We start from the raw sequence: 12,818 nt of genomic DNA, 5'->3' as shown, positions 1-12,818 counted from the left end.
AGCGCTCAGGGGGGTGTTTTTTCACACCCCAGTTGCAGCACTGTAAAGTGTGAGTGTAGCCAAGCCCTCAGTTTGCTGAAGATCTAGTTAAGCCAGAATGGTCTCTTACCATGCTTTCAATCTTTTGTATGCATTGGGATAGTTTCCTTTTGTGACCTTAATAATGGTGATTGGTCCTGCAGCACACAGTACTGATCCCAAGAGGCACTAAGCTCCCAAATCTTCCAGTGAAATCAATGGGAGTTTCCAGGACTCGGCCTTACTCGGAATCAGGACTGTAGTTTCTGTGATGAAGACCATTGTATTACATGGAGTATGAAATGCATAAAGAGTAAAAAAGAGTGTGATTTCTAAAAAGAAACAAAAGGAAGCATTGGGGTGAATGATTTCAATCAAGGAAGACTGAATTCCCATTTCTCATCCACCCAGCTTTGTGTCACAGAGTCCATGCTTATGTAAATATAAATATTGGCTACTGATGCAGATTTGCATACCAGAATTCTTCATAAGAATTATAGCTTTCTAGATATATGCACCATGTTATACACATTATGCCCCCGTGAGTCAGTTAACATTGCTGTAGGAAGCTGCATTATTTTCATTTCCCAGCGTTTGGGTGTGGACATTTTCAACCTTAAAGTTGCATTAGTGTAAATTTTCTGTGTTTATTTGTATTGTATATTGTATCTGTGTATTTGTATTGAATTGTATCATCACCCTTCTAGGGTAAACTCTGGGCCCCTGTCTCCACAGCCATTGTGGGGCCCTAACTGGAGCAGAATTGGTGTAGTTCTACTGAGCAGGCCTGGGAGGGACAGGATTCCTGGAGACCAGCTCTTTAGGTAGCTCCTTCTGATGTTATTATTTATCATTTGTACTGCGATAGCCTCAAGATGAGTCAGTAAGGGATTAGAGTCACATGGTGCTAGGCATTGTACTAACAGATAAACAGACCGTCCTTGCCCCAGAGATCTCACAGTCCAGGGCAGTGGTTCTCAACCTGCAGCCCAATCAGCACACAGCTGCGGCCCATGTGACATTCTCAGGGCCATACAGGTAGAATATATATATTGTGTGGATGCAGCCCACATAACACAGAAAGCTGTATATGCAGCCCACAATGGTAAATAGATTGAGAACAACTGTCCAGTGACTATGATTTGATGCAAACATGGATGTAACAAATAAATGAAGGGGGGAGGATGAAGGGACAGTAAAATGAACACAATATGGGGCAGAGTGGGTGGGTTTGATACAGGGGATATGCAATAGGAACTGGGGGCGGTGGTGAATTTTGGAGGTGGAGGAATTCCTGTTGACCTCCCCAGCAGAATACATATAGGTTTGGACACATCTTTAAATGTTCACTCTAAGCAACAATCCAATTGCACAGGATGTTACAGCACACTGTACAAGGAACAAGGCCTTTCTACAGTATGTTACAGTCCTGTGGGGGTGAGCGAAGTGGTACTTCTAAAGATACTTCCATACACTGTAATTGGAGCCAGAGAGCAAGGACAGTAGCACTAGGCCAGAAGTGTTTTAGTTTAAAAACAGCCTCAAAGTAAAATAACACCACAGTAAATAATCCAGAGATTTTGGCTAAACAAATGTACATGCCTTTAATTTACCTTGCAAGCAAGTCTTTTGTGACTACTGACAGTTTTAAGAAGCTGGAGGATATTGTGCTGCTATACAACTATGGGCCCTTCCTTTGCAACACTTGCTCTTTGGCTGCTCCGCTGCCTTCCCTGCTTTTACACAGAAAAACAAGAACACAAATGTAGGAACAGTTTTCCATGCCTGATAATGGATTATCTGACAAATGACCAACATTAGCTGTACATAGAGGCCAATTGTGGTGAAGAAGGTATTAGGACTTTTACAGTATGACACACACATCTCATTTACAAATACTATGTAGTGGAAATTATGTTGCATAACTTAAAAGCTATTAATTGAGCTTGGGATGAAAGAGAAGGGGGTATTATCCATGGATTAATGCAGTCATCACTGGAATACAGTTTCTGAGAGAAAATGACACAGGGTGGGCGGGAGCTGATGGGGATAACGAACGTCAATGTGCTGAGAAAAACAGCAGAAGCCGGTCGTAACACTGAATTCCTGGCAGGATTTTGAGCTTGTGGTGGGGGTGCCGTTATTAGTTTGTTTGGGTTTTCTTTGTGGTTGCACGCATACTAGTCATTCAAAGATTAACCCAGAATCTTTGTCAGAATTTGTATTTCCCCTTATGTATGCATTGGACATCAGAGCTGGACAGAGCGACTAGCGCCAAGTTCAGTCAGTGCTGTCCACGGTACATTTTGTTACATCCATTCCCACCCTCTTTTGTCCAGGCACTGTCCAAGAAAGGGCTCAGTCCTGAAAGGCACGGAGCACCCTCTACTCCCATTGACTTCACTGAAAGTGAGAGCATTCGGCACTATGCAAATTGGGCTCTTAGATTGTTAACTCTTCAGAGTAAGGACATTGTCTTCTTGTATTTGTCTGTAAAGAAGCACAACTATGGCACTGTGTAAATAATGAATAGTAACAATAATAAATGTTGTCTGTCTTTGTTTTCATAACAAGAAGTAGCTTTGACTCCATATAGTGTGTCTGTTAGGAAAGACAGGTGTATTCACTGTGCAAGGATTAGTTACTGTATGTCTGTCATGCTCACAGAGCCAAGCAGGGCATGAACACTACATTGCAAATCCTGTACAAATCAAAACTGTGGGAACAAACAGACAGCAAGATGAATGATGGGCCGTATAAACAAATAGTCCATGAAGGAATGGAGAGCAGCCACAATGTACCTCAAGATGCTCTCCAAACATTTCCAAACAGTTACTCAGGAAATGGTGAAACCTGCCAATTTTAGAATGTTGTAAAACAAACACAAGAGAATTACTTTAATCACCTGCTGCTTTATCGTAATAGCAGCCATCTCATATTCTGTTGCATACAATCCTCTATGTTGTTCTGAGAATCTTCCCTCAGACAGAGATGGAAGCAGTTCATATTTCTGAGTGTGGTACTGTGATCCCCAATATAGAGATATCTATCATTTCCCTATTATGGATTTTACAAAAAGCTTCAAAAAGATCTAAGCAGGGTCCTCTCCTTCTCCTTTTGTTTTCTCCTGCCCTAATTATCTTTGTTTCATAATTATCCTCAATGACAGAATAAAAACAGCCTGATAATTGCAAGCACTGCACCGAGACATAAAAGGGTTGGGACAGAGCTGAGTTAAATGCAGCTGAAGTATAAAAGTTTTAATATCAGCAGCAGAATATGTTTGCTATTTGCCATGAAAATGATCTGCTTTTTTTCCTTAAAGTTCTCACCACTTGCTTGTCACATTGATGTGCCTTTTGTTCCTGAAAATGCAGATATCCTCATCCCATTAGTAAAAGAAAAAGGGAAAACAATGCATATAAACGTGTATAACAAAATCAAAAACAGCCAGATTTCCATGGCTTAGTTACACAGTCAACATTTCTTCTTGCTGGGTCTATGGAAATTTGGGTTTGATGGTTCCAGGCAGAAAGCACCAATTATTCCAAATATTTAAGATAAAGGCTGAACTTTATTGAGTTTTTTTATTTCTGCATCTCTTCTAAAAGGTCAAGATCATTCCATATCATAAGCTTTGCCAAAAAGCATTGTAATTAAAATAGATGGACAGATTTTAATTCAGAGCAGGCTTCTATTCACAATGGATGTCTGTTTAGGGTATTTGTTTAAAATCTAGTAATGTTAAATTTGTAACAACACCACAAAAAAAAGAGTTCTACATTTTCGTATAATTAATTTATAGCAAATGTTTAAGTAGGGGTCTGCCATGAACAGAATCTAAGAGCGGTGCATATATCAAAACCAGAGCCCAGATTTTTACATTATAGCCTTAAAAGCAAATACCAAGGATATGGTGCTCTGTGAGAACATTTCGCTCTGTTTGTTAAAGTAAACACTGTAGAAATGAGAGTGGCACACACTTCCTGGAGGTTTAATGGTGGCATGCCAGACTGCCACATGGAAGACTCCAATTTGGGAGTGATTCTACTATCCTTATTTCCCTGGCTGGAACTTGAAAGCATCATGGGTAGTGAGGAGGGAGAGCAGGCAGTTTTCTTTCTATTTAAGTCACTGGCAAACTATCATTCATTTCAGTGGATGCTGGGATCGTACTCACAGAGAAGACATACTTAAACTCCAAAAGTGAAGGATGCCACTGCCTTTAGAGTGATCACCTAGTGGTAGGATCATGGAGCAGTATGAGTGCATCTGCACAGAAAGGCCATGCCTCAGGCCCAGCAGTAAGGTACTGTCAATGACAGCTGCTAATGGGTAATGGAATTAGTTGTTTAGAAGGGGAGATTAAATGGTTGCCCCAGATGGAATGACAAGATGAGGCAAAAGCCAAAGAGATCATCCAACACTGGCATTCACATCAGGCCACTGAACCAGGCCCAATGAAGGCAGAACCCATGTCCAAATCCTGGTTGTTACTGGGAAAAAGGTTGCTACTGGGAAAAAAAGATTATAGCAATGAAGGACTTCAAAACGGAAAGGTATATAAAGCAACAAAAACAGGAACAATACCTGGTATCTGAGTGTGTTAAATTCAAGTGACCAACATGTAGCAATCTCTCACGAGATAACGGGTGGTCTCGGGTAAGTGGATTTCCTGTGTGGATGAGCAGACTCTGTCTACAGACAGGTACTGAGCTATTTGTCATCTCCATGTCCATGATGTTCTTCTTCTCGGAGATCAAATTACAGTGGCCGTATCCACCATTCACTGTTAAATAAATTAAAAAAGAGAGAGAGAGAGAGAGAGAAAATAACCATAAGTTTCTACCCATGGATGTTGCTATATCAGTTATCATTCTCAGTTATTCCCACTTTTGTCTCCTCTCATGAAAGCATTATAATTGCAACAGCAAAGAATGTTAAGGGTTTCACAATGAACCAAGAACTAATTCCAAAGGAATTAGTGTCCAGAACGTATTGCTCTTGTTCCTCTTTTTAAAGATGAGGCTGTTTTTCACTTCATATGTTAGCTTTAAAAAAAAAAAACCTGATAGGTTCCTTTTCTTCTACATTTTTTGGGGGCAGCAGGAGGCAGCGTTTCCTACATTTTTTGTTTGGTTAGTTTTGTTTTGGGGTTTATTCATTTATTTTGGTGGGATTAGTTGTTGGGTTTTTTTCTATTAGTGAAATTAATGGGAACAATATTAATGCAAGGGTCTTCTGCAGTCTAATTGAAGTCTTTATTTTTTTGTCTAAACAGGAAAGTTATACTGGTGTAAGATGTGAAAACTAAGGTGTGATTTAAAACTGATAAAGTTACAGCAGCATAATTCCCCATGTAGATACACTTAACATGACCTGAGTGCCTTTTTGTTTAATTATTTTGGTTTAGCTTATGTCACTTGTAAGCTAAACCAAAAAAGCCACTTTAATAACAGAATAAGAGTGTCCACATAGTGAGTTATATCAGTCTAACTATATTGTTTTAACTGTAGCAGTATAATTATACTGGTAAAACTTTCCTGTACAGACATGCATACGTGCCAAAACTTTCCTGTACTAGCATGCCCTTAGTATATGAAGGATCAGGGCATTAGTGAGGAGATTCTAGTTTATTTTCTCATGAAAAATGGGGAAAAAATAAATATTTTCCATGTGTTTAAGTTTATTCATATTTTCAAAATAATATATTATTTTTCTATATTCTTATTCTGCTATGGCTAGATCTGGCACATATTTAATTTCACTCTTACACCAAAAGATGAGGGAAATAGACCAAAGATACAGCAATCATTTTAAGAAAAAGAATTCTAGATACATTTTCAAATCTATCCATGGACGTTAGATGCATAGATCCAAAAAAGATAGATGTGTTTAAAAATAGATGGCAAGATATAGCCTAGGACTTAGATCCCGAGCCTGAAAACACCAACACACATGCTTAAATTTAAATATGTGAGTAATTCCATTGACTTTAATAGGATTACTCATGAGCTAAAAGTTAAGCATGTGGGAAAACATTTGCAGAATAGAAAGGGCCTTAAATTGCTAGCTACAAAAAAAAATCACTATAGATATTTATCATGATACGCTTATTGCACATGGGCTATGCCTTTAAAATACTAGATCATAAGTATGTCCATATTTGGTCAGATCAATGGTCCATCTAGCCCAGTATCTTGTCTTCTGACAGTGGCCAGTGCCAGATACTTCAGAGGGAATGAGCAGAACAGGGTAATTATCGAGTGATCCATCCCGTCCTCCAGTCCCAGCTTCCAGCAATCAGAGGATTAGTGATACCCAGAGCACAGGGCTGCAGCCCTGACCATCTTGGTTAATAGCCATTGATGGACTTATCCTCCATAAAGGTATTTAATTTGTTTTTGAATCAAGTTATACTTTTGGCCTTCACAACATTCCCTAGCAACAAGTTCCACGGATGGACTATGCATTGCGTGAAGAAGTACCAGTACTTCTTTATGTTTATTTTAAATGTGCTGCCTATTACTTTCTGTGGGTGACTCCTGGTTCTTGTATTATATGATGGTTAAATAACACTTCCAGATTCACTTTCTCTACACCATTCATGATTTTATAGATCTCTACCATATTCGCCCATTAGCTGTCTCTTTTCTAAGCTGAACAGTCCCAGTCTTTTTCTCTCTCCTCATCTGGAAGCTGTTCTATATCCCTACTCATTTTTATTGCCCTTCTTTATACTTTTCCCAATTGTAATATATTTTTTCTGAGATAGGACAACCAGAACTGCACGCAGTATTCAAGGTATAGGAGTACCATAATTTATATAGTGGCATTATGATATTATCTGTCCCTTTCCTAATGGTTCCTAATATTCTATTAGCTTTTTTGACTGCCACTGCACACTCGGCAGATGTTTTCACAGAACTATCCACAATGACTCCAAGATCTCTTTCTTGAGTGGTAACAGCTAATTTAGACCCCCCGTCATTTTGTACGTACAGATCTTTGTGGAGCCCACTATTTTGCAGTTTGCAGCCAAAGGCCTGATCCTGCAGTCCTGATGCAGGAAAAATCAAATGGAGTCTTGCTTGTGCAGAGTAGGACTGGAGCTTTGATCTGAAAATGTGTTTGTGTTACAGTAAAATATTTTAAAACATTTCCTTTTATTAGCCACATCTATATTTGGAAACTGACCCATTGCAAAGAATGGCTGTCAGCAATAGATCTTCCTGAACTAGAGCTGAAAACAGTTTGTGTTATTGCAGATTAAACAAAACCATTTTCAGTATCATTACAGAAAGTGTGACTGCGACATGACTCCACCAAGTCTCAGGGTATGTCTACATTGCAATTAGACACCCACAGCTCACCCTTGCCAGCTGATTTGGCCTTATGCGGTTCAGGCTGAGGGGCTATTTAATTTCAGTGTAGCCATTCTGGTTCAGACTGCAGCCTGAGCTCTGGGACCCTCCCATCTTGCAGTTTAGACATATCCTGTGTCACACAGTCTGTAACATGCCAATTTTCCAACGTAGGGTTTTGACTCATAAGGTGGAACAAATGGTCCATATGTGGCAATTCACACTTTAAAATGTCACTGAAAATGGTATGGCAAAAGAAATGGTATTCATCATGCACTGACTATAGTGTAATAGAAATAACCACTTCTAAGAGGTTGGCACACAGGTCTGGAACTGTGAAGAAAGTTTAGAGATGGTTCCAAGCATAAAGGCCTGATTTTCACGTCCACTGCAGTTTTGGGGCATGAAAAGTATGTGAACATCAAGTACACATTTTTTCTGAAGTTAACATACCATCCTAATTTGGGTTATTGCTGCTAATTGAACATATTTCTTGAAAATGTTAAAACAATCCTTTCTGCCAAAGAAACATTTGCAAAATACCCATTCTGCAAACTAAGGTGTGTGTGTGTGTGTGTGCGTGCGTGCGCGCGCGCACATAATCAGGAACAATTCAGTGAAATGAGCCAGATCTTCTCTCATTTACATATACTTAAGTGGAATTACCTCTATGTAAACCTTTATACACAATTTATATCATTCTTTCATACTTACATACATTCTAACATTCACATTTACCTTATTAGCCATCTGTTGTGACAGTATCAGGAATATCATGGTATATAGCATTTATAAATCTTTTCATGAGGTAAAGGTAATTAACAGTGAATATATGAAGTTCTGCAGTTTTTCAAAATGGCTGCCCTTTCCCTTTGTTGGATCAAAGCCACAGGCTGGTTCTCTGTTAAAACGGCCACCATTTCCCTACAGCTTTTGACTGTGAAGCTCTGCTTAACAAAGATGTCTTTCCTTTTCCATGTTTCCAATGGGACAGAAACTATGCTACCCACCAGGAAGATGGCTGCCCCCTGTGCCATCAGAATGTATGGCGGGACACTGAGTTGCTGTCAATGGAATTTAAATGGGACCAGGTTCAGGGCTCTAGTGAATATAAGAGAGGGGATAATCATTGGCTTTCCAGACTATGGAAGGCAGGTAAATCTTGGAGGTAAACTTTGAAAATCCACATCTTTTCTGCCTGGAAGACTCTCTGATAACTGGAGAAATAGTGAAAAAGATGGCAATACAAGAGTCAAGAAAATCAAACCTGAGATCTTGAGAGGGGAAGAGGTTTTTAGTCACACTGTTTTAAACAATGTTGTTTGTTTACTCTGTAAACACCTATTTCACTTCAATGACTAACTTACATTTTGGGGGAAATCAGAACTTTGTTAAAGATTCAACCCCTATCCTTTCAATTAGGGAATGCCAGGCTTGACATTCCTGATATTGCTCAGGGAAGAAACAAGTGAAGGAAAAAATTGGCAGATGATGGGAGAAGAACTTTCTGGCCATAATAAAAAGCAAAAAAAGGACATAAGCCTTTGTACAAAGTATTTGCCATTCAGCTTTAAAACTTCTAAACTCTACTATCACTATATCTCCAAAATAAGTCACCCACTTTCTCTCTCTATTCATGTTACATAAGGCTGAGCTGTCAAGTAAAGACTGATTTTCCTTTCACTTACATCAGTGGTGTTACTCCCGTTTACTGAAATCAGAGTTGTCAGCGCTAGACATTGCTGAAAATTTTCCATGGGTTTTTGACTCAAGTGTGTGTGTGTGTGCATGTGTGCATGTGCGTGTGTGTGTGTGAGAGAGAGAGAGAGAGAGAGAGAGAGAAAGAAAAGTATCTGCTTTCTGAGGACAATTTTGACTTTTCATTAAAAAAAAATCCAAAAATTGAAAAGTGTTTTTTTTTCAGTCTGAAAACTAAAAAGTTTCATCCAGAAACATTAGGCCAAAAGTTTTGATTTGGAAATGCTGCTAAGTTACCTCATGGGAATTGTAGTTTGGGTGTCTCTTGGCCCATTCTGATCAAACGGCTGGGCTCCCCAGCTGGACTACATCTCTCATGATGCACTGTAGTCACGGAACTCCCATGATGCACCACCGTACCTCAGGAAGAGGGGAGGCCATGGTGCACCATGGGAGATGTAGCCCAGGGACCATGGAGGAGAATGGGAGCATGAGGCATCACCAAAACAAGGGCATAATCAGACTCTGTTATTAATTTGCATATAGTCTTATGTATTAAGTGTTTAAAAATACCGAAAATTTTTCTTGGGAAGAACTTTCCGTGCATCTTTAAAAGCCACACCTCCCAGATATAATGGCAAAGCTGGGAAATATATCCCTCCTATGACATCCTAGCCCTGGTTCCTGAAATCTTAGCCATGAGTCATTACTTATTTTACTGGCTGAAAGTAAGATGTTGGCTACAGAATATCCATTGAATGTGTTCTTTATATCCTGGATACGATCAATTGTCTTTTATGTTTTTTTCACTTATACTTGACCAGTAATAAAAGCAGCCGCTCTTTCTTTTTCAGTCTCTGGATGATACAAGTCTGAAATTCATTAAGGACTTTCTAAAAATGTATTTTAACAATTTTATCATATTATCAGAACACAGAAACTTGAAGCTTCTATCCAGAATTCAGCAGTACTAACCTGTAGCAACACATCAGAAAACAGTGATATTGATTTGTTTGAAGAGGGAGATTTCCTAGAATAACATTAACACTATCCACATGCTGTCAAAAACAATTATCTTTTCCAATAGCTGTCAAATCATGAAACTCTTTCCCCTCGTTCCCTGCATAAAAAAGGTGAGTACTCAAAAGCCAAATCCACAAAATTATGCATGTTAGAATTTCAGCCAACCTGCCGTATGTTTATCTACACAAAGTACCTTGTAGATTTGTTAACTTGGGCTCGGAACAGACTGTCTAACGTAATCTCATATCGGGTCACCTTTGCACAATGGCATCTTTAAAAACGTGCCAACCATATGGCAGCTGACACAACAAGTAATGACAAGTAATGACATTAAAAGTATCATCTTCTTCCAGCAGCAAACCTAAATTAGAGAGGAATTGCCTCTGAATACAGCTGGCCAGATTCTGAACTTAGTTACACCATCATAGACAGAAGCAATTTCACTGCCTTAAATAGAGTTAGTCTAATTTACACCAGCGTAATTTAGAGTAGAACCTAGCCTTTTGACAACTGACTTTTTTGTACAATCTTAACACCATTGGCTGGTAGGAGATTGAAGTATTTTCCATGCCCAAAACTGGAGTTCCTCTTTCAATTGGCATTAGTGGGCCTTTAACCTACATAGTGTAACTTACCAATGACCGATGGAAAAAGAGCACATATTCCCTACCTGTATGAAAGGTTTACCCTCATTTCAGCAGAACCATAATAATTCCATAAATCCATATTAAAAATTAATCCAAATTTACAGAGAGTAAACCTAATGAAACTAGAAGGTGCCTTGGTTTCCAGAAGGATCTCATGGAAATGGAATCCATAACAACTTAACTATTTTCTCTCTTCCCTCCCCCACCTTTTTTTTTTTCTTCTGTCTACCGGGTTTGGGTTTGTATTTTTAGTTTAAATGCTTAAGAAGGAAACATAAAAGATTTATCCAGAAGTATAAGAAAACTTCATTCCTTCAAATCCTTCCATATGAATAATCAAATAGTTTCAAACTCTGATCTGTCATCATTTTTATTCTGATGTAATTGATGTCAGTGGAATTGACTCCATTGGACATATGGCTTCAGTGAAGTTGCTCCGAATTTATACCAGCATAAATCAGATCAAATTCAGAGCCACTGGCTTTAAAGGGACTGCTCATTTGAGTAAGGGCAATTTACACATGTAAAAACTATTTTCATCAATCAGAATGTGCAGGATTGAATCCTGCATTTCTTCTTCTGTGTGAATTTTACTTAGAAATGTTCAGAAATAGAACATCCCCCCTTCCCAACCAATGTAAACCTGCCTGAATAAGCAGAATAATAAGTATTAAAACCAAAAAAACTAAATAGCAGTAGCTCTTTTCCCTCCCCAGGGAACACCTCATTCCTTATTCATTTAGGCTGTGTATATGGAGGTTTCATTCTGGCTGATAAAATTCACCATTAGGCCTTCAGCCAGATGGGAGTGAAGTCTTATTGAAAGGATATTCCTCAACAATAAACATATGCTGCAGTGCTTTAGAACTTACCTAATTAAGGCCAATGAACAAATAACTGGAATGACACATAATTTAAATGACTCATATTCAAAATAGAGATAGGTTTGAAATATTTGCCTAACATACTTAGATATCCTCAGAGCATTGTGGGTTTTGTGGTGACTGCTAACTAGGTCATTTACTTTTTCTTGGTGCTTCATTCGCTTTAATTACATTTTAAATATTTTGCCATCTATCCCTGGGTGTTTGGGATAAAAGATCCAGAATCCACCTATGACATCTCTGAAAAATGGAACACTATATTTGGCACTATTACTGATGCCACATTCTTTTTGTGGAAGACCAAAAGGCTACTGGATTTTTCACCCAAAGGTGAAATTCATCAGTAATAGAACAGACCATGAAAGGCCCCCAATGCAACAGAATTGCTAATGTCAGGGTGCCAACACACCAAAATTGGGTAACCTGGAGAAGGGATGCAAAGGGACTCTATATACCATCTGTTTGGCAGAGCAGAACTCTGCATCAGCTAGGCATAGCCCACCAAAGTAGATAAGTCTAGTATCAGGATTGGGGTCATAATTACAGTGCAGCTGGAGAAGCCAATGTGACCCCTGTACACCTCATAATTTTAAAAGTTATTGCAGAAAGGCTGCAGAGCTGCTTTTGCCCTGACGGTGGGTTACACAGTGCACTCCATTGCTCCCACAAAATCCACAGAAAGCTTCTTTGCTCTGGCTCTGTTCATGCCATGATCGGAGAAATGTCACCTAAGGTCATATCTACACTGGGGAAATAAAAAAAATAACGTTCAGATCAATTCTGGGACTGATTAAGCTAAAATTGTGTTAAGACTGGTGGGAGCCACTGTGTAAGCAGGGCTCTGTGGCTCAGAACCATTTCTACCATTATTTCAAGTGAAGTTGCTGAAAAAACATGTATAATTTAAACGATTGTGGAAACAGTTCAGGTCCTGGAGCTTCAGCAGCAATTCAGCGGCAGGAATGCCAATGCTGCAGCACTGGCGGACCTCCTGCAGGCATGCCGCCAAATTCGCATGACCAGCGGACCGCCCGCAGGTGCACTGCTGAATCTGTGTGAACAGTGGACCGCCTGCAGGCACACTGCCGAATGCTGCCTATCTGCCATGCTTGGGGCAGCAAAAAAAAACACAGGGCAGCCCAGGCCAGTTGGAGTCTTTTCTAAACTATGGTTCCTGCACCGGT

General features: G+C 39.3%; 1 protein-coding gene across 2 annotated transcripts in view; it reads right to left on the bottom strand.

Moving 5' to 3' along the window:
- The window catches only part of GLIS1 (GLIS family zinc finger 1), a 287,616-nt gene that overhangs the window by 155,943 nt on the left and 118,855 nt on the right, over nt 1-12,818 (bottom strand). For both annotated transcript variants that reach the window (XM_050962313.1, XM_050962311.1), the window contains exon 2: nt 4,609-4,807. In XM_050962313.1, the coding sequence (XP_050818270.1) occupies nt 4,609-4,807 (199 nt within the window). The remainder of the gene's footprint in view (nt 1-4,608; nt 4,808-12,818) is intronic.

Source organism: Gopherus flavomarginatus, chromosome 7 (genome assembly GCF_025201925.1).
Source record: "Gopherus flavomarginatus isolate rGopFla2 chromosome 7, rGopFla2.mat.asm, whole genome shotgun sequence".
NCBI lineage: Eukaryota > Metazoa > Chordata > Testudines > Testudinidae > Gopherus > Gopherus flavomarginatus.
The sequence above is the reverse complement of the archived record's forward strand: the minus strand, read 5'-3'. Positions and strand labels throughout refer to the sequence as shown.